Here is a 24,398-nt window from a genome sequence, read left to right as displayed (position 1 = left end):
TCCCCCATATAGGGCCCAGTATTTATACTGTACTCTCTCATCACACTCCCCCTCCTTGGTATACTGTCCCCTCCTGGCTGTGCCCTTACACTGCCCCCATGCTACGAACCCACTACTCAGTTTCTATTCTGTGCCCCATCACCCCCTTTGCTGTTCATTTTGTGTCCTCAAATCTCCCATCTCCACTCCAATTCAACCCCACACAATAAATCCCCCCATTACCCACACAGCCCCTCATCACCCCCATCTCCTGATCCCCCACACAGCCCCTCATCAACCCCATCTCCCCCTCATCACCCCTACACAGTCCCTCATCATCCTCCCATTCCCCACAGGCCCTCATCATTCCCCAAAAAGGCCCTCATCACCCCGCTTCTCCACAGAGCACCTCATCATCCCCCCATTCCCCACAGGCCCTCATTATCACCCACACAGCCTCTCATCCCCCATTCCCCACACAGCCCATCACCCCCATACAGCCCCTCATCACCCCCCTTCTCCCCCAAAGCCCCTCATCACCCCCCTTCTCCCACACAGCCCCTCATCATTCCTTCTTTTTCCACACTGCCCCTCATCATGCTCCATTCCCCACACAGCCCCTCATCATCCACTTCACAGCCCATCATCATTCCCCACACAGCTTCTCATCATCCACTACACAGCCCCTCATCATTATCCCTCCATTCCCCACAGCCTCTCATCATCCACTACACAGCCCCTCATCATTATCCCTCCATTCCCCACAGCGTCTCATCATCCACTACACAGCCCCTCATCATTATCCCTCCATTCCCCACAGCGTCTCATCATCAACTACACAGCCCCTCATCATTATCCCTCCATTCCCCAGACAGCTTCTCATCATCCACTACACAGCCCCTCATCATTATCCCTCCATTCCCCACAGCCTCTCATCATCCACTACACAGCCCCTCATCATTATCCCTCCATTCCCCACAGCGTCTCATCATCCACTACACAGCCCCTCATCATTATCCCTCCATTCCCCACAGCTTCTCATCATCCACTACACAGCCCCTCATCATTATCCCTCCAATCCCCACAGCTTCTCATCATCCACTACACAGCCCCTCATCATTATCCCTCCAATCCCCACAGCTTCTCATCATCCACTACACAGCCCCTCATTATCCCTCCATTCCCCACAGCCTCTCATCATCCACTACACAGCCCCTCATCATTATCCCTCCATTCCCCACAGCGTCTCATCATCCACTACACAGCCCCTCATCATTATCCCTCCATTCCCCACAGCGTCTCATCATCCACTACACAGCCCCTCATCATTATCCCTCCATTCCCCACAGCGTCTCATCATCCACTACACAGCCCCTCATCATTATCCCTCCAATCCCCACAGCGTCTCATCATCCACTACACAGCCCCTCATCATTATCCCTCCAATCCCCACAGCTTCTCATCATCCACTACACAGCCCCTCATCATTATCCCTCCAATCCCCACAGCGTCTCATCATCCACTACACAGCCCCTCATCATTATCCCTCCAATCCCCACAGCGTCTCATCATCCACTACACAGCCCCTCATCATTATCCCTCCAATCCCCACAGCGTCTCATCATCCACTACACAGCCCCTCATCATTATCCCTCCATTCCCCACAGCCTCTCATCATCCACTACACAGCCCCTCATCATTATCCCTCCATTCCCCACAGCCTCTCATCATCCACTACACAGCCCCTCATCATTATCCCTCCATTCCCCACAGCCTCTCATCATCCACTACACAGCCCCTCATCATTATCCCTCCAATCCCCACACACCTCGGTAATCTCCTCACATGGCTGCATGCTGCAGACCCTCAGTCCTCCTCACACGACTCCAGCAGCTTCCTGGTTCCTGCTGTCTTCACTGGACTGAAGGAGGCCCCGCCCCTTCCGGTGACATCTTACCTCAGCTCCATTCTAGACAGGCACTGCAGTCAGATATTCAATTGTACTCATGTCCGTAAGATACGAGTACAATTGAACACTGGGAGCCGCGCGCTGCAGCGTCTCTGTGCCGGATGTCAGCTTGACAGTCCGACACAGAGAACAGCTGACTCCGAGTGCAGGGGCGGCAGAATGCAGCTGCCAGGGGAGACATTTGGCGGCCCAACTGCGCCCCCCTGCCAGCTGCGCCCGGGGCACATGCCCCGGCTGCCCCCCCCTAGATACGCCACTGCGTCGCATCCGTCGTGCCACGAATGCGTCATGTTTTTGTAATCCGTCGGGACAAAAAAAGTTGCATGCAACTTTTTTTGTCCATCGGTTCCGCTTTTTCCGACCACGCATGTGCGGCCGGAACTCCACCCCCTCCTCCCCAGACCTTACATTGGGGCAGCGGATGTGTTGAAAAACTGCATCCGCTGCCCCCATTGTGATTTTATTTCACAGTATGCGTCGGTACGTCGGCCCGAAGTACTGCGATGGGCCCGTACCGACGCTAGTGTGAAAGTAGCCTTATTAGCGGCACCATCAGGGCATGCAGCATTAGTGTGAAATGCCCCATTGCGGCACATTTTGACGTTTCTAGGTTCGTGTTTTTCTAATGTTTGCAGACATAGAAATCGAAATAAATCGATAGAAAAAAAAAAACAGCAAAGTTCTTATTACTTTCAGATAAAATCTCAGCCAGGGGCTACTAGTAGACGACTTATTTGACAACGTGATTTAGTTGCCAAAAGCTTTTTCCTTCCTTTACACAAGTGTTCATCATTACAGCACCACAATCTTAAATAGGATGAGCGGGATTTTACAAAATAAAAAAAAAGTGCCTAAGCTTTAAGCCATAGGTAGACGCTACCCAATTGCCCGTTGTGCCCGATGCCATTCTCCAGCAGCATAGAGCGGTCACAGACTTCCGCTGACGTCACGTCAACAGAGCGGCAATTTATTTTCCTCAGGATTACTGGTGTCATGCTGATTGACCGTTGGCTCTCCGCTACCTTGCTGCAGGAAGCTGGCTGTCAATCAGCATGACACCAGTAGTCCACCTTGTCAAAAGGAAGAAAAAATGATGCTCTGGTGATGGGAGCAACTGAATGAGGTTGCCAATACATTCAGTAGCTCCCTCCCTCTTGGGTAACCCATGGAAAATTAGATTTTGGCATATATACCATTGACAACAATGATGAAGTCGGAGTCACAGTGTTTTCTGTGAAGCGTCATTTTATACACCTAGTTGAAGTGGTCAGCAAGATTTATTTATTATCAAATTATAAAAGCGCTAAAAACTTCTAATTTTCCTATAAAAGAAAGGGGTCTCAGACACAAACATGACTTACCCTGACAAAACACTTAACACTTCCTGCTAAACAATAACTTGGAGTCTAAAGGTACCGTCACACTAAGCGACGCTGCAGCGATACCGACAACGATCCGGATCGCTGCAGCGTCGCTGTTTGGTCGCTGGAGAGCTGTCACACAGACAGCTCTCCAGCGACCAACGATGCCGGTAACCAGGGTAAACATCGGGTTACTAAGCGCAGGGCCGCGCTTAGTAACCCGATGTTTATCCTGGTTACCATCGTTAAAGTAAAAAAAACAACCACTACATACTTACCTACCGCTGTCTGTCCCCGGCGCTCTGCTTCTCTGCTCTGGCTGTGAGCACAGCGGCCCGAAAGCAGAGCGGTGACGTCACCGCTCTGCTTTCCGGCCGCTGTGCTCACAGTCAGTGCAGGAGGAGTGCAGAGAAGCAGAGCGCCGGGGACAGACAGCGGAAGGTAAGTATGTAGTGGTTGTTTTTTTTACTTTAACGATGGTAACCAGGGTAAACATCGGGTTACTAAGCGCGGCCCTGCGCTTAGTAACCCGATGTTTACCCTGGTTACCAGCGAAGACATCACTGAATCGGCGTCACACACGCCGATTCAGCGATGTCAGCGGGAGATCCAGCGACGAAACAAAGTTCTGGACTTTCTGCCCCGACCAGCGATATCACAGCATGGGCCTGATCGCTGCAGCGTGTCACACTGGACGATATCGCTAGCCAGGACGCTGCAACGTCACGGATCGCTAGCGATATCGTCTATTGTGACGGTACCTTAAGAGAAATTCTGCTGTCTGTAGAAAGGACCTGACTGGAACAATTACACTGGGAATGAGGATTACACAATCATTTTTCCAGCAGAACATTTCTGTGGTCTGACAATATTTTGTAGTTTAGGAATCTTTACACAGTGATGTCATGGAGATTATCAAGTGTTCGCGCTTTCCAAGTTACACAAGAGTTTTTGTTTTCAACATCCTGGAAAAGTTAAGAAACGCTCGTTCCAGATGGCATTCCCAGATATGGCTTTGCAAAATCAATTCAACAGTTTTAATTTTGTAATGCAATCTGTTCGAGTGCTGAAAATGTGCTCGGTGAATCAGCTGTGTGTGAGGATCTGTTCTCTTCACCCCGAAAGCCTACTTTTGTGAAGACCCATCCTAGGGTTCCACTCACCTGACAGAGGCCTAGGGGATATTGCACAGTATGGAGTAGGAATACAGGAAAAACATTCAGAATTGCTGGGTTTTAGTCCCTACAATTGTCTGCTTATCCTACTGCATATGCCCATCTAGCTGTATACAAGGTCATAAGGTATACATTGCTTATTCCTCCCAACATATGTCTCCAATGTAGGATCAAACGGAGATGTGAGCAGAGGCTGTGGCAGGGCCGGACTGGCCATCTGGCAATTCTGACAAATGCCAGAAGGGCCTGTCTGGTTGTGGGCTGCCTTGTCTGCTACGTTGTTAACATAATTGGTGTTCTCAAAACACCCACACTGTTAACAATTGTGATGGAGCACAAAGTCACTTATCCCAGCAGGCCAGGGGTATCATTAGAAATATTGGTCTTGTAGTAAATCTTGCTTTTCTCCATCCAGGGTAATATTAGTAATATATCCCATCTGGTGCTTGGGAACAGGGACACCATGTGTGATTGTAAATGCCAGGGCTGGATTTCAGTCCCAGTCCGTACCTGGGCTGTGGCTTCTGAGGCTGGCACTACAGCTGTACTTATGTACTAACCTCTCTCAGTGCATAAGGGCACCAGATGCTAATCTGGAGAACACACCCACTCACTTGGCGCAGTTCCTGGAGAAGAGTCAGTGACTACCAGAGGGGCACAATAGTCTCACTGAACAAAAAAATAGCTAACAGTGTCTTCCCATAAAGAGTAATCAGATTACAAGGTTGAAACAATTCTCTTATTGGTTGCTATGGGCAGTGAGACTCTTTACATTATTATCTTTATGTAGTTTACTTTTTAAAGTTCTGTACATGAGCTTCAGGTTACCGAACTGCACAGCCAAAAATCATTATATGCTACTGTGTAGTATAGAAAAATACGGTTTTATTTTAGGATTATCTATAGGATATAGATGTCAACTAGTCATGGGTCCGACACGTGGCACTGCTTATCTTCAGCTATTACCACCTCCACAGTTGCCAGATGTAAACAGCGTATGAAGTGGAGAAACAAAGCTCCGTCTCACTGTGTAGTGGCTTCTGCAGAGTGTTGCAGGTCAGTAAATCAGATCATCTCCTATCAATTTTCACCTAATACGGCATGTGCACACGTGCAGGAATTGGCAGCGCTTTGGATGCAGCACATGTCCGCTTCGCCCAAAGCGCTGCCGGCTATTGAACGCAGGTGAATTAGCATGTGATCACTGAACCGCGCAGATTTACTGCGTTCAATGCATTGTAAGGGTGAAATTCATCTTACGGCGGCTCACGTCTCCACAAGAGAAATTAACATGCTGCAGTCTGGAGAGACGCACCGCATACCCATCTCCACAGGTGAGCTGCAGGCGCATAGTGGGCATGGGATTTCTTGAAATCCTATTCACTATGCTGAAACATCTGGACGCTGCAAGTTGGATGCTGCGCAAGTACAACACAGCGCCCAACCCGCAGCGTTTACTGATCGTCTGCACATACACTTAGATTAGGAGTTGATCTTGGGTATCAGGGAGTGGCCATTAAATATATTGAGGATAGGTTTTCAATGTAGTTGTGGTGGAAACCCACTTTCACCCTATGTACAAACGTCTTATAATGTCTTCTAAATGGTTATGCTTTGACCTCAGTCATTTTGTCCGATGAAAGGGTCTCTGTGCTCTGAAACGTTGCAAACATTGGGGGCGTCAAAGAGATTTCATCAGAAAAATTGCATAAAAACAAAACGTTGCAACTTTTTGCATGTTCATACCAGTTTCAAGCAGTCCAGTGAAAGTGGAGGAGGTGGGGTGGGATGGGGCATGGTAACGCTGGTCCATCAAATTCATCAATAGTGGTGGTGTTTACAGCATTAATATAAATGGTTACATTATTTGGTAGTTATTTCTGAGAAACAAGGGCAAAAAAGCTTAATGAATGCAGTCAGCGACTGCCTGTTGGATCAAAAAGCTAAAAGTGGTAGCCCATATTGAGGACATGCCACCATCATTCTAGCCTAGTCTCTGCATTTCTCAGTGAAAGATTGCCATAAGCCTACAGACCTTAACGGAAAAACACGATACTGTATTTTCCTTTTTTTTTTAAATTCCTCAAGTGTGTGTTTTGGTTTCTGGTGCCAAGAAAAAGCAGGAACAGGAAAGATGAGCACTTGTATTAGTTCAGAAAGAAACTAAAGTATCGCTACAGTAAGAACTAGATGTCGCGATATAACATTTTGCTAAAGTGGACAGTAAGTAACTAGAAACAGGTAGGTTACTTACTTTACCAGGTCATTTAATGCTTTCCAGATGGTTCACAACAAACGGCTTTGTGGGCCTGGCTAGACATATCTCTCATGTGGTCTGAATTGTTTGGCGAGTCTTGCTGAAAGCATTTAATGATATCATACGTAAATACTGCATGCACTCAAAGTTAATAATTTATGAGGGCTTTAAAGAAAAAAACACAGTTTTCTAGAATTAGATCAAAGAACGGCGGCGCTGCATTACTGTAAAATTACAAAAGCACTTCTAAATCAAAGTAATGGAAAGCACAGAAATTAATGACAGCGATTAATGTCCTTTAAGTAAAAATCAATCAAAGTAGAACTGTAGAGCCGGAACACAAGGGAGATTTCGGCAGAATACGTCACAGGTCATGTATTTCTGCAGATAAATGTAATGTTGGGATGGTTACAGTTTTTGAAAGCTAAATAAAGATGTATTATTGAACAAACAAAAAAAAGATTTGTGATATCATGTCTTGTCCAACCTCCTCTAACATTTGTCCAAACCACACTCCATAACACATAGATAGATAGATAGATAGATAGATAGATAGACAGACAGAAGGAATGAGATAGATGTAGATAGATATATGGATAGTTAGGCTACTTTCGCACATCAGATTTTTGCCGTCAGGCACAATCCGGTGAGTTTTGAAAAAAACGGATCAGTTTTTTTTTTGCCGGATCCGTTTTTTTTATCACAGTTGTATTAGCGACCGGATTGCACCAGATAGCCACATGTTTCATCCGTTTTTTGCCGGATCCGTAAAACAAAAAAACCTGTTTCCGCCGGACGGAGATAACATACAGAGGAAAGTTTTTTCTGTCTGGTGAAAAGACGCGCAGCGACGGATCCGGCAAAAAATATATGAAACAGATGTGAAATGATGAATCCGGCCTCCGAATCCGGTTTCTCATGAATTTTTTCCATTGAAATCATGCACATTTTCCATTTGCTCTCTCTAAAAAATGGATCAGTTGCATCAGTTTTTCACTATTTGGATCTGTTATTCACTATCTGTTGTTCACTATTTCGGATCGGTTTTTCTACAAATTCACTGGATCCTGCCTGACGGAAACAAACTGATGTATGAAAGTAGCCTAACTATCCATATATTTATCTACATCTATCCATCAGGCAGGATCCGGTGAATTATTTTAAAAACGGATCCGTTGCAAATAGTGAAAAACTGATGCAACCGATCCGTTTTTTTTTTTTTTTTTTTTTTTTTTTTAAGAGAGAGAGAATGAAAGATGTACATGATTTCAATGGAAAAAATGCATGAAAAACCGGATTCGGAGGCCGGATTCTTAATTTCACATCTCCGTTTCATAAATTTTTCGCCGGATCCGTCGCTGCGCATTGCGTTCTGTACATTTTCTCCATTCACCGGAAACAGCTTATCTGACGGATCCGGCAAAAAACGGATGAAACGTGAGGCCATCAGGCGCAATCCGGCGCTAATACAACTCTATGAGAAAAAAAAGGATCCGGCGGAAAAAAACGGACACATTTTTTTCAAAACTCACCGGATTGTGCCTGATGGCAAAAACCTGATGTGCGAAAGCAGCCAGATATATAGCTATATATCTATAGATCGATATATCCATAGATATATAATAGCAAGGCCTATGCTTCTTAATGAGCGTTAAATTTAAAAAAAAAAAAGGAAAAAAATGGCGTGGGCTCACGCGCAATTTTCTGCGCCAGAGGGGGAAAGCCGATGGCTGGGCTATGAATATCAGCCAACAGCTGTCAGCGTAGCCTTTACTGGCTATTAAAATAGGGGGACCCCCAAAAGGCTATGCAGACAGCTGTGGGCTGGTATTCATAGCCTAGAGAGGGGCCATGGATATTGCCCCCCGGCTACAAATACCAGTCCGCAGCCGCCCCAGAAATGGCGCATCTGTAAGATGCGCCAACTCCGGCACTTAGCCCCTCTCTTCCCATTCCCGTGTAGCGGTGGGATATGGGGTAATAAGGGGTTAATGTCACCTTGCTATTGTAAGGTGACATTAAGCCGGGTTAATAACGGAGAGGCATCAATAAGATGCCTATCCATTATTAATCCTAGAGTAGTGAAAGAGTTAAAAAGCAAAATAAAAGACAGTCAGAAAAAAGTATTTAATTATTCTTAATTTAACCATACTTACCATACTGCAGCGCCTGCAAAAAACGTAAAATAATAAACCGTATACTCCCTGTCCGACGCAGTCCAATTAATAACGAGTATCCCATGACAATCTCCCCTATAGAACTGTGACATCGGGTGAGGTCATTGCTCTATAGGACCCTCAGTGACACACTGACAGGAGACAATGGCTCCTGCAGTGCATCACTGAGGTTACCTCAGTTCAGGCTCTCACTTTATGCCATTGCTGCGTGGGAACTTTCTCACACAGCAGTGCCAAAAGTGAGACTAGGGACTATTTTTAACAGTGGCGGAGGAATACAGTGCGGAAGGATACCTTCCTCCCGTCATTGTATTCCTGGAGCCCCTAGAGAGCGGTCGCATCAGCTGATGTTGCTGTTCTCCACGGGAGATCGTCATGGGACACTCGTTTTTATTGGATTTCTGTGGATCAGGGAGTATATTGGTTGTTTATTATTTTAATATTTTTTACAGGCGACACTGGCTTCGGGGATCAAAGTGACAAGTGATGGTGAGTATGTACTCTGTTATATGTACTGCATGTTATATGTATGTATTGAATGTAATGTATGAATGTATTGTAAGTGTGCATGCGTGTAGTGTGCATGCGTGTAGTGTGCATGCGTGTAGTGTGCATGCGTGTAGTGTGCATGCGTGTAGTGTGCATGCGTGTAGTGTGCATGCGTGTAGTGTGCATGCGTGTAGTGTGCATGCGTGTAGTGTGCATGCGTGTAGTGTGCATGCGTGTAGTGTGCATGCGTGTAGTGTGCATGCGTGTAGTGTGCATGCGTGTAGTGTGCATGCGTGTAGTGTGCATGCGTGTAGTGTGCATGCGTGTAGTGTGCATGCGTGTAGTGTGCATGCGTGTAGTGTGCATGCGTGTAGTGTGCATGCATGTCGTATGTTGCATGTAGTATGTTGCATGTAATATGTATATATGTTGTATGTATGTAGTATGTTGTATGTATGTAGTATGTATGTTGTATGCATGTAGTATGCATGTAGTATGCATGTAGTATGTATTTATGTAGTATGTATGTATGTATGTATGTATGAATGAATGTATGTAGTATGTTGTATATATGCTTCTGGTCGTTTTTTTTTACATTCAACACATTAGCCAGATGATGGGACTACTACTGTCCCATCATTGGCTAATGTGTCAATCACTGTAATTGTGGCAGGCATAGCCAGATAGGACTTGTAGTCCCATCGGACGATGCCTGCACACACACAAAGACCCCCGAGAGGCCCGCACAGACCCCCCCGGCAGCCCACACAGACCCCCCCGGCAGCCCACACAGACCCCCCTGGCAGCCCACACAGACCCCCCCGGCAGCCCCGCACAGACCCCCCCCCGGCAGGCCCGAACAGACCCCCCCGGCAGGCCGCACAGACCCCCCCCGGCAGGCCCACACAGACCCCCCCCCCGGCAGGCCCACACAGACCCCCCCCAGCAGGCCCACACAGACCCCCCAGCAGGCCCGCACAGACCCCCCAAGCAGGCCCGCACAGACCCCCCGGCAGGCCCGCACAGACCCGACGGTCCCTCACAGACCCCGCCCGCACACACAGACATGTAGTCTCCACCCACGCACCGCCCACACTCTTCCCCACCTCCCGATCTGCAGCGCTTCACCACAGCTAAACCGCAGATCTTTTTTATATCTATGGTTTTGCTGCGGAATTGCCCGACTCAATGCAAGTCAATGGGTGCAGAAACGCTGCAATTCCGCACAAAGAATTGACATGCTGCGAGATGTAAACCGCTGCGTTTCCGCGCGTTTTTTTCCGCAGCATGTGCACTGCGAATTGCATTTCACATAAGTTTACACTGAACTGTAAACTCATGGGAAACTGCTGCGGACCCGCAGCTGTGGAAACGCTGTGGATCATGCAGCAAAATCCACAGCGTGTGCACATAGCCTAAGGGGTAACGTTTCTCCTTGCGGAAAGAGTCACATACGAGCTATGGCATGCCAATGTAAGGAGGCTTATTCACCATGCAATGCTCCTCTAGGAAAATTAATATGCAAATTGCCTTGTCAGGGAGGAAGTGGATGTGAATTCTATAGCACAACCTGATGCTGCTTCCAACAGGTGGCACAATAGAGAGTTCAAGTCCTCTTCCTCTCTGACGAGGCAATTTGCATACTTCATCTATTGTGATCTTCTGCATTGCAGTTCCCAAAATAGAGCGCCATGGCTTCACAACGTCATAAACAGTTGGCTCGCTAACCATGGAAATGTGAGAATACTAGATGTTATTTTTACTGTGAGCTTTCCCAAAGTTTCTGGCAAGAAAATGATTCATTATTTCAACACCTGAAGCACAGTTTAAAATTATGGCAAAATCAAGACTTATAAAAAAGATAGGGAGGATGACTGCTACACCCCATGCTGCAAGCTAAAGTAAACAGGTGCTATTATTGTTGAGGAGTTGTAGATTCAAAGCCAACTTTTCGTATACCTGTATCCAAACACAGTTTATGTCTAAGTTCACACAGGGCGCTTTTGTTGCTTTTTTTTCTGCACCAAATCCTGATCTACTTGGCAGGAAAGAAGCTGCGGCAAAAACGCAGGTTTAGGTGCATTTTTGGTGCGTATTTGGTGTGTTTATTTTCTCTTTGTCCATGCTAATGTCATTGGATTTTAGCAACAAAAACACAGCAAATACCTGTGTTTTTGCTGTGTTTTTTTTCAACACCCATTGAAGTCAATGGGTGAAAAAATGCAGCAAAAACGCTGAAAGAAGGGACATGTTCTATGTCCAATAACGCAGGAAAGCACAAAATACTGATCAAACAAAAACCCAAGGTGTGTGCATGAGATTTCTGAAATCTTATAGGCTTTGCTGGTATTGTAAAAAGTAGCAAAAAACACAGCAAAAACGCCCTGTGTGAACTTACCCTTAAGACACATTTCTGTCCACTAATAACAGAAATGTAATCACAGCGCGAGCAGAGGTTGAGCAAGAACGTTTTCGCAAAATGAACGGGACAATCTCGTACATATACAGGTGCTTTTCACAAAATTAGAATATCATCAACAAGTTAATTATTTCAGTTCTTCAATACAAAAAGTGATACTCATATTATATAGAGCCATTACAAACAGGGTGATCTATTTCAAGTGTTTATTTCTGTTAATGTTGATGATTATGGCTTCCAGCCAATGAAATCCCAAAAGTCATTATCTCATTAAATTAGAATAGTTTACAACACCAGCTTGAAAAATAAATTTAAAATCCGAAATGTTGCCCTACTGAAGTGTATGTTCAGTAAATGCACTCAATACTTGGTCAGGGCTCCTTTTGCATCAATTAGTGCATCAATGAGTTGTGGCATGGAGGCGATCAGCATGTGGCACTGCTGAGGTGTTATGGAAGCCCAGGTTGCTATGATAGCAGCCTTCAGCTTGTCTGCATTGTTGGGTCTGGTGTCTCTCATCTTCCTCTTGACAATATCCTTTAGATTCCCTATGGGGTTAAGGGCAGGCGAGTTTGCTGGCCAATCAAGCACAGTGATATGGTTGTTTGTAAACCAGGTATTGGTACTTTTGGCAGTGTAGACAGGTGCCAAGTCCTGCTGGAGAAGGAAATTTCCATCTCCAAAAAGTTTGTCAGCAGAGGGAAGAATGAAGTGCTCTAAAATTTCCTGGAAGATGGCTGCCCTGACTTTGATCTTGATAAAACACAGTGGACCTACACCAGCAGATGGCATGGCTCCCCAAACCATCACTGATTGTGGAAACTTCACACTCACTCAAACAGCTTGGATTGTGGCCTCTCCAGACTTTGGAACCTTAATGTCCAAAAGAAATGCAAACTTTACTTTCATTTGAAAACAACACCTTGGACCACTGAGCACCAGTCCAGTTCTTTTTCTCCATGGCCCAGGTAAGACGCTTCTGGCATTGTCTATTGGTCATGAGTGTCTTGACACAAGGAATATGACACTTGTAGCCCATGTCCTGGATACGTCTATGTGTGGTGGCTCTTGAAACAATGACTCCAGCAGCAGTCCACTCCTCGTGAATCTCCCTCAAATTTTTGAATGGCATTTTCTTAGCAATCCTTTCAAGGCTGAAGCTATCCCGTTGCTTGTGCGCCTTTTTCTAGCACACTTTTTACTTCCACTCAACTATCCATTAATATGCTTGGATACAGCACTCTGTGCACAGCCAGATTCTTTAGCAATGACCTTTTGTGCCTTACCCTCCTTGTGGAGTGTGTCAATAACTGCCTTCTGGGCATCTGTCAAGTGAGCAGTCTTCCCCGTGATTGTGGACCTGCTGAAACAGACTAAGGGTACCGTCACACAGTGCAATTTTGATCGCTACGACGGCACGATTCGTGACGTTCGAGCGATATAGTTACGAGATCGCAGTGTCTGACACGCTCCTGCGATCAGGGACCCCGCTGAGAATCGTACGTCGTAGCAGATCGTTTGAAACTTTCTTTCGTCGTCTAGTGTCCCGCTGTGGCGGCGAGATTGCATGGTGTAACATATATCGTATACGATGTGCGCATAGTAACCAACGGCTTCTACATCGCACATACGTCATGAAATTATCGCTCCAGCGTCGTAGATTGCAAAGTGTGACAGCAGTCTACGACGCTGGAGCGATATTGTTACGACGCTGGAGCGTCACGGATCGTACCGTCGTAGCGATGAAAATTGCACTGTGTGACGGTACCCTAAGGGACCTTTTTAAACGCTTAGGAAGCCTTTGCAGGTGTTTTTTGTTAATTATTCTAATTTACTGACATAATGACATTTGGATTTTATTGGCTCTAAGCCATAATCATCAACATTAACAGAAAAAAAAAAACTTGAAATGGATCACTCGGTTTGTAATGAGTAGGAAATATACAGGAAAGATAAATATCTTGGTACCGTGTTAGCCAGTAAACAGAAAAATATTTAGAATTGAGAGTCCTCAGTGGTTGATACCTTTTAATGGCTAACTGAAAAGATGGTAACAAATTGCAAGCTTTCGAGACTACATACGTCAGGCAAAGACTAAAAGAAATTCTGGAGAATCAGATATTTATGCACAACACATCACAGACCATTATAGACCATGTGGGATCATCACAACAGAACCAGACCCCAATCAGAGGACAATAAAACATTCCTTATCTAAGAACTGGTCCAATATTTATGGACATAACGGTTTATCACTCATGGTAATTCTGCTTCATGTCACCTGTCTTATCCATGTTGCTTTTTTATTTTTCTGTGCTATGTTGTGCATAAATATGTGATTCTCCAGAATTTCTTTTAGTCTTTGCCTGATGAAGAGACCTGTGTAGTCTCGAATGCTTGCAAAACGCATCAAATCCGAGCAGATTTTTACCTGCATTTTCTGCCAAGAGAGGAAGAATCTGCAAAGAAAATTCCACAGAAAAATCTGCAACGTGTGCACATACCCTTAGGGTCTAATAGGACATTATGCATGCCTGTAGACCTCCCAATCTAGTGCCCAGGTTTTAGTGTATCAGTTCAGGAATGCTCTGCACTAACAGTATGTGCACACAGCAACATTTCATGCAGTTTCAGTCTGAAATCCATGTGGAAAACCACTTAAAACATGCTAAAATGAACTAACATATGTCTAGTATTTTTGAGCATCTTTTAAAGACTGCAGGCTTCTAAAGTTGTGAAGTGACTGGAAGAAGTGACTTGACCATCCTTCAGGTGGCTTCTACTTGGAAGCCGCTCACTATGTTATATATTTAGGAAAAAATAAATTTAAAAAATTTAAAAAAAAAGATGCCAGAGGCAAAGCCACAACTACACCTACCAAAAAGACACTAAGGCCAGAGACAGACTGCCGTATAACTCAGGCGATGATCGCGACGCACTGCACGGACTGGCCCGGCACCTCTCCTGACCGAAGCATGACAGCGTGATGTATTTCTATACAGTTGTCACACTCGGTCAGGAGAGCCGATTGTCAGTCTGAGGATTGTGCTCTAATCCTCGCCCGAGAAATACGGCCGTCTGTCTATGCCGTAAAGAAGACTCGTCAGAAAAAATACCACTGGCATTTTCTTGCAGCGTTTTTTTGCAACAGATGTCGAAGAGTAGTCTGGGATTGCCTAAGCTGAGATGAAGATAACTGCATCCAGCTCCATGCATTCGGCTATGAGCAAAAGTCTGGACACCAGGTTTGATTTTCTGGTCAGCCAGGCTTTATCTATCCCTGAAGTAATTTACTATATTCTACTGTGCATAAAAAATTCACCTCAGGAACGCACTTTAAAGGGAACTTGTCACCCCCAGGTGTTTTTAACTAAAAGAGACACCTTGTGCAGCACTAATGCTGCATTCTGACAAGGTGACTCTTTTAGTTCTGGTCCCTGCCAACGCTGCAATAATCGCTTTTATAATGTGCCCCCACATACCTCGAATTAGGAGGGAAAGACCTGCCCCAGGTCTAACACAGACGCACCACAGCAGTCACTCAGGGCCTCTGCGCGCCGCCTCCTCTTCTTTCATTAGCGTTCCCGGCGCCTGCGTTATTTTTTTTTTCAGACATGCGCAGTTGCGCTGTCCTTCGAACTTACAGCGCAGGCGCCGGGGACACTAATGAAGGAAGAGGAGGCAGGGCCCGGCGCTCAAAGGCCTTGAGTGACGGCTATGGTGCGTCTGTGTTAGGGGGAAAGACCTAGTCTAATTCGAGGTATGAGGGGGCACATTATAAAAGCGATTATTGCAGCGTTTGCAGGGACCAGAACTAAAAGTCACCTTGACCGAATGCAGCATTAGGGCTGCACAAGGTGGCTCTTTTAGTTAAAAATGCATGGGGGGGTGTGACAGGTTGCCTTTAAGCTAATAGTCTATATGTCTGGATGCTGCAAGATACCTATGCACGATGAATCCGGAATAGAACATCCAAATGTTATCCACTTGTGTTTTTCTCTTAGACTATATTACATGGTCTGTCCAATGTTATTCTAAATGCTACTTATATTTAAAGCACTAAATTAATATACATTAAAAGGGGTGCTCTGGCTCTACAGAGCTGAAGGTTTATGTGTAGGATAATCCATCAATATCACATTGATGGAGATATCACCTTTCAGCACCATACTGATCAGCTAATTATTGAAGGGCTTGTGACCCCTTTATTTCTCATCATGGACAGTTCTTTTGGTAAAACAGTCCCATATACTTCAATAGGACTGAGAAGCTTTGAGTTGTAATACCAGGTAAATTCACTACAAAAATTACAGAGCAGTGCCTGGAAAAAATAAAAGGGGACAAGATGTCTACTGGGGCACCATGATTATTTTAATCAGTTGATAATCAACGGTGCTCAGATATGGACCCCCACTAATCTGAGTCTCATGGCCTAACTTAGAGATGGGCCATCAATTTGCTAGCATTGGAAGCCCTCTTTCACATTCCATTGACTCACCAATATTAGGATGCTTCAGTAGGCGACAGATCCTTGCTTCACGTTCCAATTTCTGGTGATCTATTTAAAGAAAAAGAAAAAAAGGTGATAAATATTCTACTTCTAAATGAAACAATTTAAATAAGCCAGATAATTATGCGGAACATTTTGTGAGATTACTCCTCCAAAAAACAAACTTTAGAAATTTGAAATACACATGAAATAACTAATCAGTAAACAGTTTTTTTCCCCATATGTGTAATCTGATTATATGCATCCAAAATGTTAGCAAAATCACTACAACAGACGTTTTCTCTTTTGCACCTATATCATACATGCTTTCGTAGGCTCAGCACCTCAATAGGAATAAAGTAATGATTAGGTCATCAAGATCTTTATACTGATGGGTCCTATTTAAAAACTATCACATGTCCAAAAAAAGGAGTTTGAGCTTGCCAAAATCATCATGCTCCCCTAAATCTGTAAAATCTCCAGTCCTCCATGCATTGTGGAACTTTGAAATTTTGTTATGTACTTCATTATCTTATTTGGTTGTCCTTCAAACATGATGCTTCTTCAATGCCAGCTTCATGCTTCTTTAGAAAATCCTTTTAACTGCTGCTCTGCAAGACTCGTCCACTATATTCAAACAGACTTTGTATGAGAGTATGTGAATTTCCCTGGCTGAGCCTTTCTGCTTCCAAACTCTGTAATAATACAATATAATTGGCACATTTAACTCATGATTTTTTTTACATATTTTTTTTAAAGTGCAATTCTTCAGTCTGACCACGGTCCGTAACGACGGCGCTTTGGACGGAGCAGAAACCCCACCCCGCCTAAAGAAAGCGCCGTCCCCTTCTGTACGCGCGGTGATTCCGGATGTGTTCACTGCACACATCCGGAATCTCTGCACCCTATACATAGGGCCCTGCTATTTACCTTGAGGCAACGGAGCGTCGCCGCAAGGTAAACAGACATGCTGCGTTCTAAAAAGACGCAACGCATGTCCGGAAACGCAGGGCTGCCGGATGCGTGTTTGCGCACATAGTGGAGACGGGATTTCATAAAATCCCCTCCAATATGCTGTAACATCTGGACGCTGCGGGTTGAATACTGCGGCTGTATGCATCATGCAATCCGCAGCTAATCCGGATGTCATCCGCCACGCGGAAACATACCCTTATTTGCACAGCTAACCCATGCCAATTTTCAAAAGGTTCGAGAGAGATGCAAAATTGCAAAAAGTCATTAAAGTTTTATGCTAAAGCAGCATGCAACCAAATTGGAGACTTTGTGATACCTGAAAACTGTGGCTAAAGCTTTGATAAAGTCTGCTTAGAATTTGGTCACACAGACCTTCCTAATGAAGAACACAGAGAAATAGTGAATTTAATGGCTCATTATGCACACTATTTCTAAGGGGGGAAGAAAACTGCACAGAACAAACTGAAAAACTAAGCACAAAAAAAGACCATTACCTTTCTCAAGGAAACAAAGCCGCACTAACGTGATTGTAGAGGCAGCGCTCCATCACTAGTTCTGCATCACAGCTATAATCTTAAAATTGCTACTTATTCCGAACCGTCCAGCAATAATGACAAGGCGTTATAGAACACTCTGTACATTTTTATACATTATGTCAAGGTTCTTAAAATATAAAGTCTTAACTAGGTAAATCAGAAAATGATTATCCCTTCAATTCCATTGTGATACAGCAAAAAAAAAAAAAAAAAATCAAGAATTCTATAACAAGTACTCGAAAAGCAATGACCTGTGACAAAGTAAAAGCAGAGGTCACATTGCATTGTACCTAATACCTAAAGAAACATGTCCCCTCATTTCTGCACACCTGCAGTAGCTCCATACAAACTCCTCACAATGGTCCTTAAAGGGATGTCCTCCAGCACCAAAGGAAGGCAGTTAAAGCTTAGCCTTTAGTCATATGGGATAAAAATGGGCCGAATGCGCATATATTAAAAATCCTCATAATGCTTAAGCCTTTCTGGTAGACAAAGCCTTAAAGAGGTTGATCGATCTAAAATGATAAGTCTGCAGTCACTCTGTGTGACAGCAGACCTATGAATCCCCCCCCCCCCAGCGCACGCACTGAGGATTCACCGGGAACGGCGGTGATGTATGTGATATGCATATTCTCAGGCATAAATTTCGCAAGGCATCACTGGGAACGGGAGCATCGGAAGGCTGCGGGGGACGCTGGAAGGTAAGAATATCACGATTTATTTTTTTAATTATTTTTAACATTGTATCTTTTCACTATTGATGCTGCCTAGGCAGCATCAATAGTATAAAGAGAGAGCGAGAGAGAATTTCCTTGACTGGAAATTCTTCCGCCCATGCTCAGTTTCAAAAGACTGCATCAGTCGCTGGATTCCTGCTTTTGACGGTCAGCGACGGATCCTGCATCTATAGGCTTCTATTATGGCCAACGACGGGCAGCACAGGATCAATCGGTGAGCGATTTTCTGACGTACACAAAAAACGTTCCTCTGTGCGTTGTCTCCGCCCAACGGACAGCGATTTTACGACGGATGAAACGAAATGACGGATTTTGACGGAAACAAAAAAACGGAAGTGTGAAAGAGGCCTAAGGCTGCGTGTCCACGATCAAGAATAGCAGCATATTTTTCACTGGGTCCAAAACGCTGCATTCCACATTACAAGCACAGTGGGTGGGATGTAGAGAAATCCCATGCCCCCTGTGCTTCTTTTTAACGCTGCGAAAACTCACCCACGGTGCGGGTTTCCGAGACGCAGAATGTATATTTCTGTAGCGGAGACACTTATTCCCCTGTGCGTATTCTCCCCAATAGTTTGTTGCCAGATGCAGCAAATCTGCATAGTTCCAAAACACAAGTGCGTAATGTAGAACGCAGCGTTTTGGAGGCAGCACAAATACGCTGTGCCCAAAATGCTACGATTCCTGATTGTAGGCATGTAGCCCAAAAATCAATCACATAAAAATAAAGAAAGGTTTCTTTGGAGAAAAATCACAAAAATTTGTGTAAAAAGAAAATGTATTTGGTACAACCCAAACCTAATGGTGTGAATGAGGAGTACAGGGACGGCTGTCTTATAATGGAGCCTCTGTAGATAATCTACATGACTTCCGCAAGGTTATTTGAGGTCACTATGCAAAATGCTCCAGTTTTATGCAAAAAAAGAGGAAGGATTTGGTTAAAGACTTCAGGCTAGCGTTTGTAGAGCCAATAATCCCTTTTGTGAATGAAATGTTATGAATGAATTGTTCTAATCGCCATCTGCTGTGTGACGTGGTAAAAATAAAACTACGACAGATTGCACAGATCAGACTCTTCCACACAACTGCACTGAACTTCTGACCAAAGGACATTATGAGTCACCTCAGAATCCCTCCATACTTTGATGCCGACCCATCTGTCAACTCATTTCCTGCTGCATGTTCAGTCCTTGATGAGAGGCTCTTTCAGGAAAACTAGATCCAGCAAATCCACGCAAGGCCTGTGGACTGTGTGTAGTTTTGGAATTACTAGAGCATCTAAGCGGTGTTACTATAGACTATACATTCTGATGGACTTCTTGTGAAAACATGTCCACGTTCTCAATATCGTGAAGCATCTGGTGTCATACAAAGGGTACCTAAAACAATGATGTCATGATAGATTTTATATTTTGTTTTTTTGTTTCTATTCCCTCAGTGTAGATTACTTTCCCCTATTTACCGTACATGATTGCAGGAGCTGCCATCTTGCCTGAATTATAGATGAGCCACATGGACCATAGTAAACAATAGAAGCCATCGGCCATCTCCACTCCACGTGACAGGATATTAGACATGCTCTGTTACCCGTGCAGGCGTCTTTGCCAGCAGGTTTTTGTTAATTTATTAGTAGGTTTAGTGGCCAGAGTGAAAGTTACCAGATTCCATTTTTATGGTTTTGATATAAATAATATATTTGGTTGCTTCAATATTTTTTTAGCTGGTGCATAAACCGCTAGACTTGATAAATCTGCACCATAATGTGTTGATACGGAATTCATCAACAGTGCACATTTGATGAATTTCCAAGTCAGTTTTACTTTTGGACACGTTCCCATTCTTTGCGCCAAGTTCATCAAAGTGATACACAACGTTTGGCATGTCTTTAGACATAAAACTTCAAGGGGTATTCCCATCTCCAAAATCCTATTCCAAAATGTAGTAGGTGTAATAATAAAATTAGAAATGTAGCATAGTTTTTCTGATTTGCTGTGTCTCTTTCCTCATGTGCAGGCACTGCAGCAGCTTAGGTATCCATGGTTACGACCACTAATATAGTGACAGTTAGCTAGTTGCAAGTGGTCGCAACCATAGACTGTAAACCTGCGAGCAGGGCTCTCATTCCTCTTGGTATCTGTTGATCTATGTGTTTATTGTTATGCTGTAATGTCTATTGTCTGTACAAGTCACCTCTAAAATATAAAGTGGTGCGCAATATGTTGGCGCTATAGAAATAAAATTATTACTATTATTAACCATGGATACCTAAGGTCCTGTAATACCTGCACCTGAAGAAAGACATAGCGAATCAGAAAAATGATACTACATTTTTAATTGGACTACTACTACTACTACTACTACTACCACTACCACTACTACGAACTTAGAGATGGGAATACCCCTTTAACCCCTTTCTGCCATCGGATGTACTATCCCGTCCATTCTACCTGGGACTTAATTCACATGGACAGGATAGTAGGTCATACGCGATCAGCCGCGCTACCGGGGAAAGCGCAGCCAATCACGGCCGGGTGTCAGCTGATTATCACAGCTGACACCCAGAACTATGTGCCAGGCGTGGTCACGGACCGCTCCCAGCACTTTAGCTCCCAGAACGCTGCAATCAAACAAGATCCAAGATGGCCACGGGGTCCTTCCGGGTGCTGCAGGGAGGTGTCTTGTCAGTGCCTGCTGAGATGTTTCGGGTCATTGTCCATTTGGAAGACCCATTTCTGCCCAAGCTTTAACTTCCTGGCTGATGTCTTGAGATGTTGCTTCAGTATTGCCATATAATCTTCTTATCTCATGATGCCATCTATTTTGTGAAGTGCACCAGTCCCTCCTGAAGCAAAAAAAACCCATAACATGATGCTGCCACCCTGTGTTTTACAGTTCACATTAAGATGATCATTATGCCCAAAAAGTTCAATTTTAGTTTCATCAGACCACAGGACGTTTCCAAAAATTAAGGTATTTGTTCATTTGCAAACATTAATCTGGATTTTTTATGTTTCTTTAGTAGGAATGGCTTCTTCCGGGCAGAGTGGCCTTTCAGCCCATGTTAATACAGTACTCGTTTCACTGTGGATATTGACACCTGCTTCCACCAACATCTTCACAAGGTCTTTTGCTTTTGTCCTTGGGTTGGACCAAAGCACGTTCATCTCTGGGACACAGAACCTATCTCCTTCCTGAGTGGTATGATGGCTGGACATTCCCATCTTGTTTGTACAGATGACCGAGGCACCGTCAGGTATCTTGGAATTGTACCCAAGGATGAGCCAGACTTGTGCAAGTCCACAATTCTCTTCCTGATATCTTGGCTCATTTCTTGAGACTTTCCCATGATGCTACACAAAGAAGCAGTGGGTTTCATGTGTGCATTAAAATACATCCACAGGTGTGTCTACCTCAGATGTTGCCAAAAAACTTATCAGAAGCTTCCAAACACATGACATCATATTGGCAGTCCAGAATTGTTTAAAGGCATAGTAATATTAGTGTATGTAAACTTTTGACTTTTTCAGTAAGTAATAAAAATGCCTCTCCTTATTCTGGCATTTGGCAAACATTAATAATTATGGTAATACTAATTGACCCAAAATGGGAAAGGTTTAGGCTGTGTGCCTACGTTTAGGATTTTTAATGTTTTTTTTGCATTTTTCCGCTGCAGAAACACTTAAACGCTTACATTAAGCATCCCATCATTTTAATGCATTCCGCAATTTTTTGTGCCCATGCTGCTTTTTTTTCTGCAAAAAAAAAACGCATAGCGGAAAAAACGCAGCATGTTCATTAATTTTGCGGATTTTTTGCATTTTTGCAGCTATATTATTGCATTGTGAAGCTCCGGAAAAAAACCTGAAAAATCAACGAAAAAAAAAAACGTGTGCGGATTTCCTGCGAAAGGAGTCCGGTTTTGCACAAGAAAATTCTGCGAACAAAGTGGAAACGTGGGCACAGTCTAATTCTGATTTTATGTCAGATATTGAGAAAAACATGCTACGTGCCTTTTTAGGTTGTGTATGTAAACTTCTGGTTTCAACTGTATATGAATACATACACACACATACACTCATATACACATTGACACACATTCATAAACACTTACATACACAGATGCACACACACACATATCCATAGTTACTGTACATACACAGACATGCATAAACACATACATACACACATACATACAGTACACATGAACACATACGCACGCATGCATAAACACACACACATTCATAAACAGTCAATTTTCTCCTATATAGTCCTCCATACATGCGTTTGAATCGGGCCACAATCTAGTACAGTATAATGAGCTCCATATAATGCGCCATACAGAATAATTGACCCCATATATTGCTCCATAAAGTATAATGGGCCCCATATATTGCTTCATACAGTATAATGGGGCCTATATAATACTACATACAAAATAGGCCCCATATAATGCTCCATACAAAATAGGCCCCATGTAATGCTCCATACAGAATAGGCCCTTCGCGGGCAGGGTCCTCACTCCTCCTGTACCAGTTATGACTTGTATTGTTTAAGATGATTGTACTTGTTTTTATGTATACCCCTCCTCACATGTAAAGTGCCATGGAATAAATGGCACTATAACAATAATAATAATATATTGCTCCATACAGAATAATGGGGCCTATATAATACTACATACAAAATAGGCCCCATATAATGCTCCATACAAAATAGGCCCCATATAATGCTCCATACAGAATAGGCCCCATATAATGCTCCATACAAAATAATGGACCCATATAATGCTCCATACAGAATGCCCCCCATATAATGCTCCATATAGTATAATGACCCCATATAATGCTCTATACAGAATAATGGGCCCCATATAATGCTCCACACAGAATGGGCCTCATATAATGCTCCATACAGAATGGGCCCCATACAGAATAGACCCCATATAATGTCCGATACATAAGAAAAATCAAATACTTACCTCTCCCAATTCCCCCCACAGGGCCAGTGTCCTCTGCGACTTCTGGCTCCCTGCAGTGCACAGGACAGAGGACGTATGGTAGTGACGTCATCAAACCCTCTGCCCTGAGACGTCACAGAGTCAGATGACGCAGAAGAGAAACAGGACCTGCAGAGGAACAGGGAAAGGCAAGTATTTCAAATAGTTTAAAGCACGGGGGAGGCCACCATAGCATGCTGGTGTCCCCGACGGACAGTGAGCCCCGGCACTTGTCGAGTGCACCGGGTAGTGCCTGCCAGGGCTCCCCTCCAGCTCCGATGCAGCAGTATGTCTGACTCTGCCTTAGACCTCAGTCCAGAGCCTCTCATCTAGCCAAATCAGATATCATACTTCACACTGCCAAGGGGCAACACCCTGAAACGCCATGTTTGCAAATTTAGATTGAGAATTGAATTTTATCCTACATATTGAGATCATCGTTAAAGGGTAGATAGTGACTTACAGGATTGCGGTTTCCAACAGTTGGCAATATACATTTGCATAATTTTCTGCTTTAATTCTTTTTTTCCTGGCTTTTATAATTAAAACAAAAAAAAAATCTAAGTAATTCTTGAGAAGGTTGTCCAACTCGGCAAGTTGTTTTAATTTGTGTCCACAGAGGAGCTGGATTAGCTATTGCAATGTACCTTCAAACATATCAGTTGTTATATGCAGACACAGAAAACCATCTTGTGATGAAACAAAACCAAAAGTGGATGGTTTTTTTGACTGCCTTGAGATTTTGATATCACAACATGCTTAATTCAAGATTAGTAAGTTACATCTTTTAGCACTTTCCACACATTAAAACATTTTTTTCAAACCACATAACACCTGAT

General features: G+C 44.0%; 1 protein-coding gene across 11 annotated transcripts in view; it reads right to left on the bottom strand.

Annotated features, from left to right (window-relative positions):
- The window catches only part of CAMK2D (calcium/calmodulin dependent protein kinase II delta), a 286,176-nt gene that overhangs the window by 186,149 nt on the left and 75,629 nt on the right, over window positions 1-24,398 (bottom strand). For all 11 annotated transcript variants that reach the window (XM_069743769.1, XM_069743771.1, XM_069743777.1 and 8 more), the window contains exon 3: window positions 16,325-16,384. In XM_069743769.1, coding sequence (XP_069599870.1) covers window positions 16,325-16,384 — 60 coding nt within the window. The remainder of the gene's footprint in view (window positions 1-16,324; window positions 16,385-24,398) is intronic.

Source organism: Ranitomeya imitator, chromosome 1, assembly GCF_032444005.1.
Source record: "Ranitomeya imitator isolate aRanImi1 chromosome 1, aRanImi1.pri, whole genome shotgun sequence".
Classification (NCBI taxonomy): domain Eukaryota; kingdom Metazoa; phylum Chordata; class Amphibia; order Anura; family Dendrobatidae; genus Ranitomeya; species Ranitomeya imitator.
The sequence above is the reverse complement of the archived record's forward strand: the minus strand, read 5'-3'. Positions and strand labels throughout refer to the sequence as shown.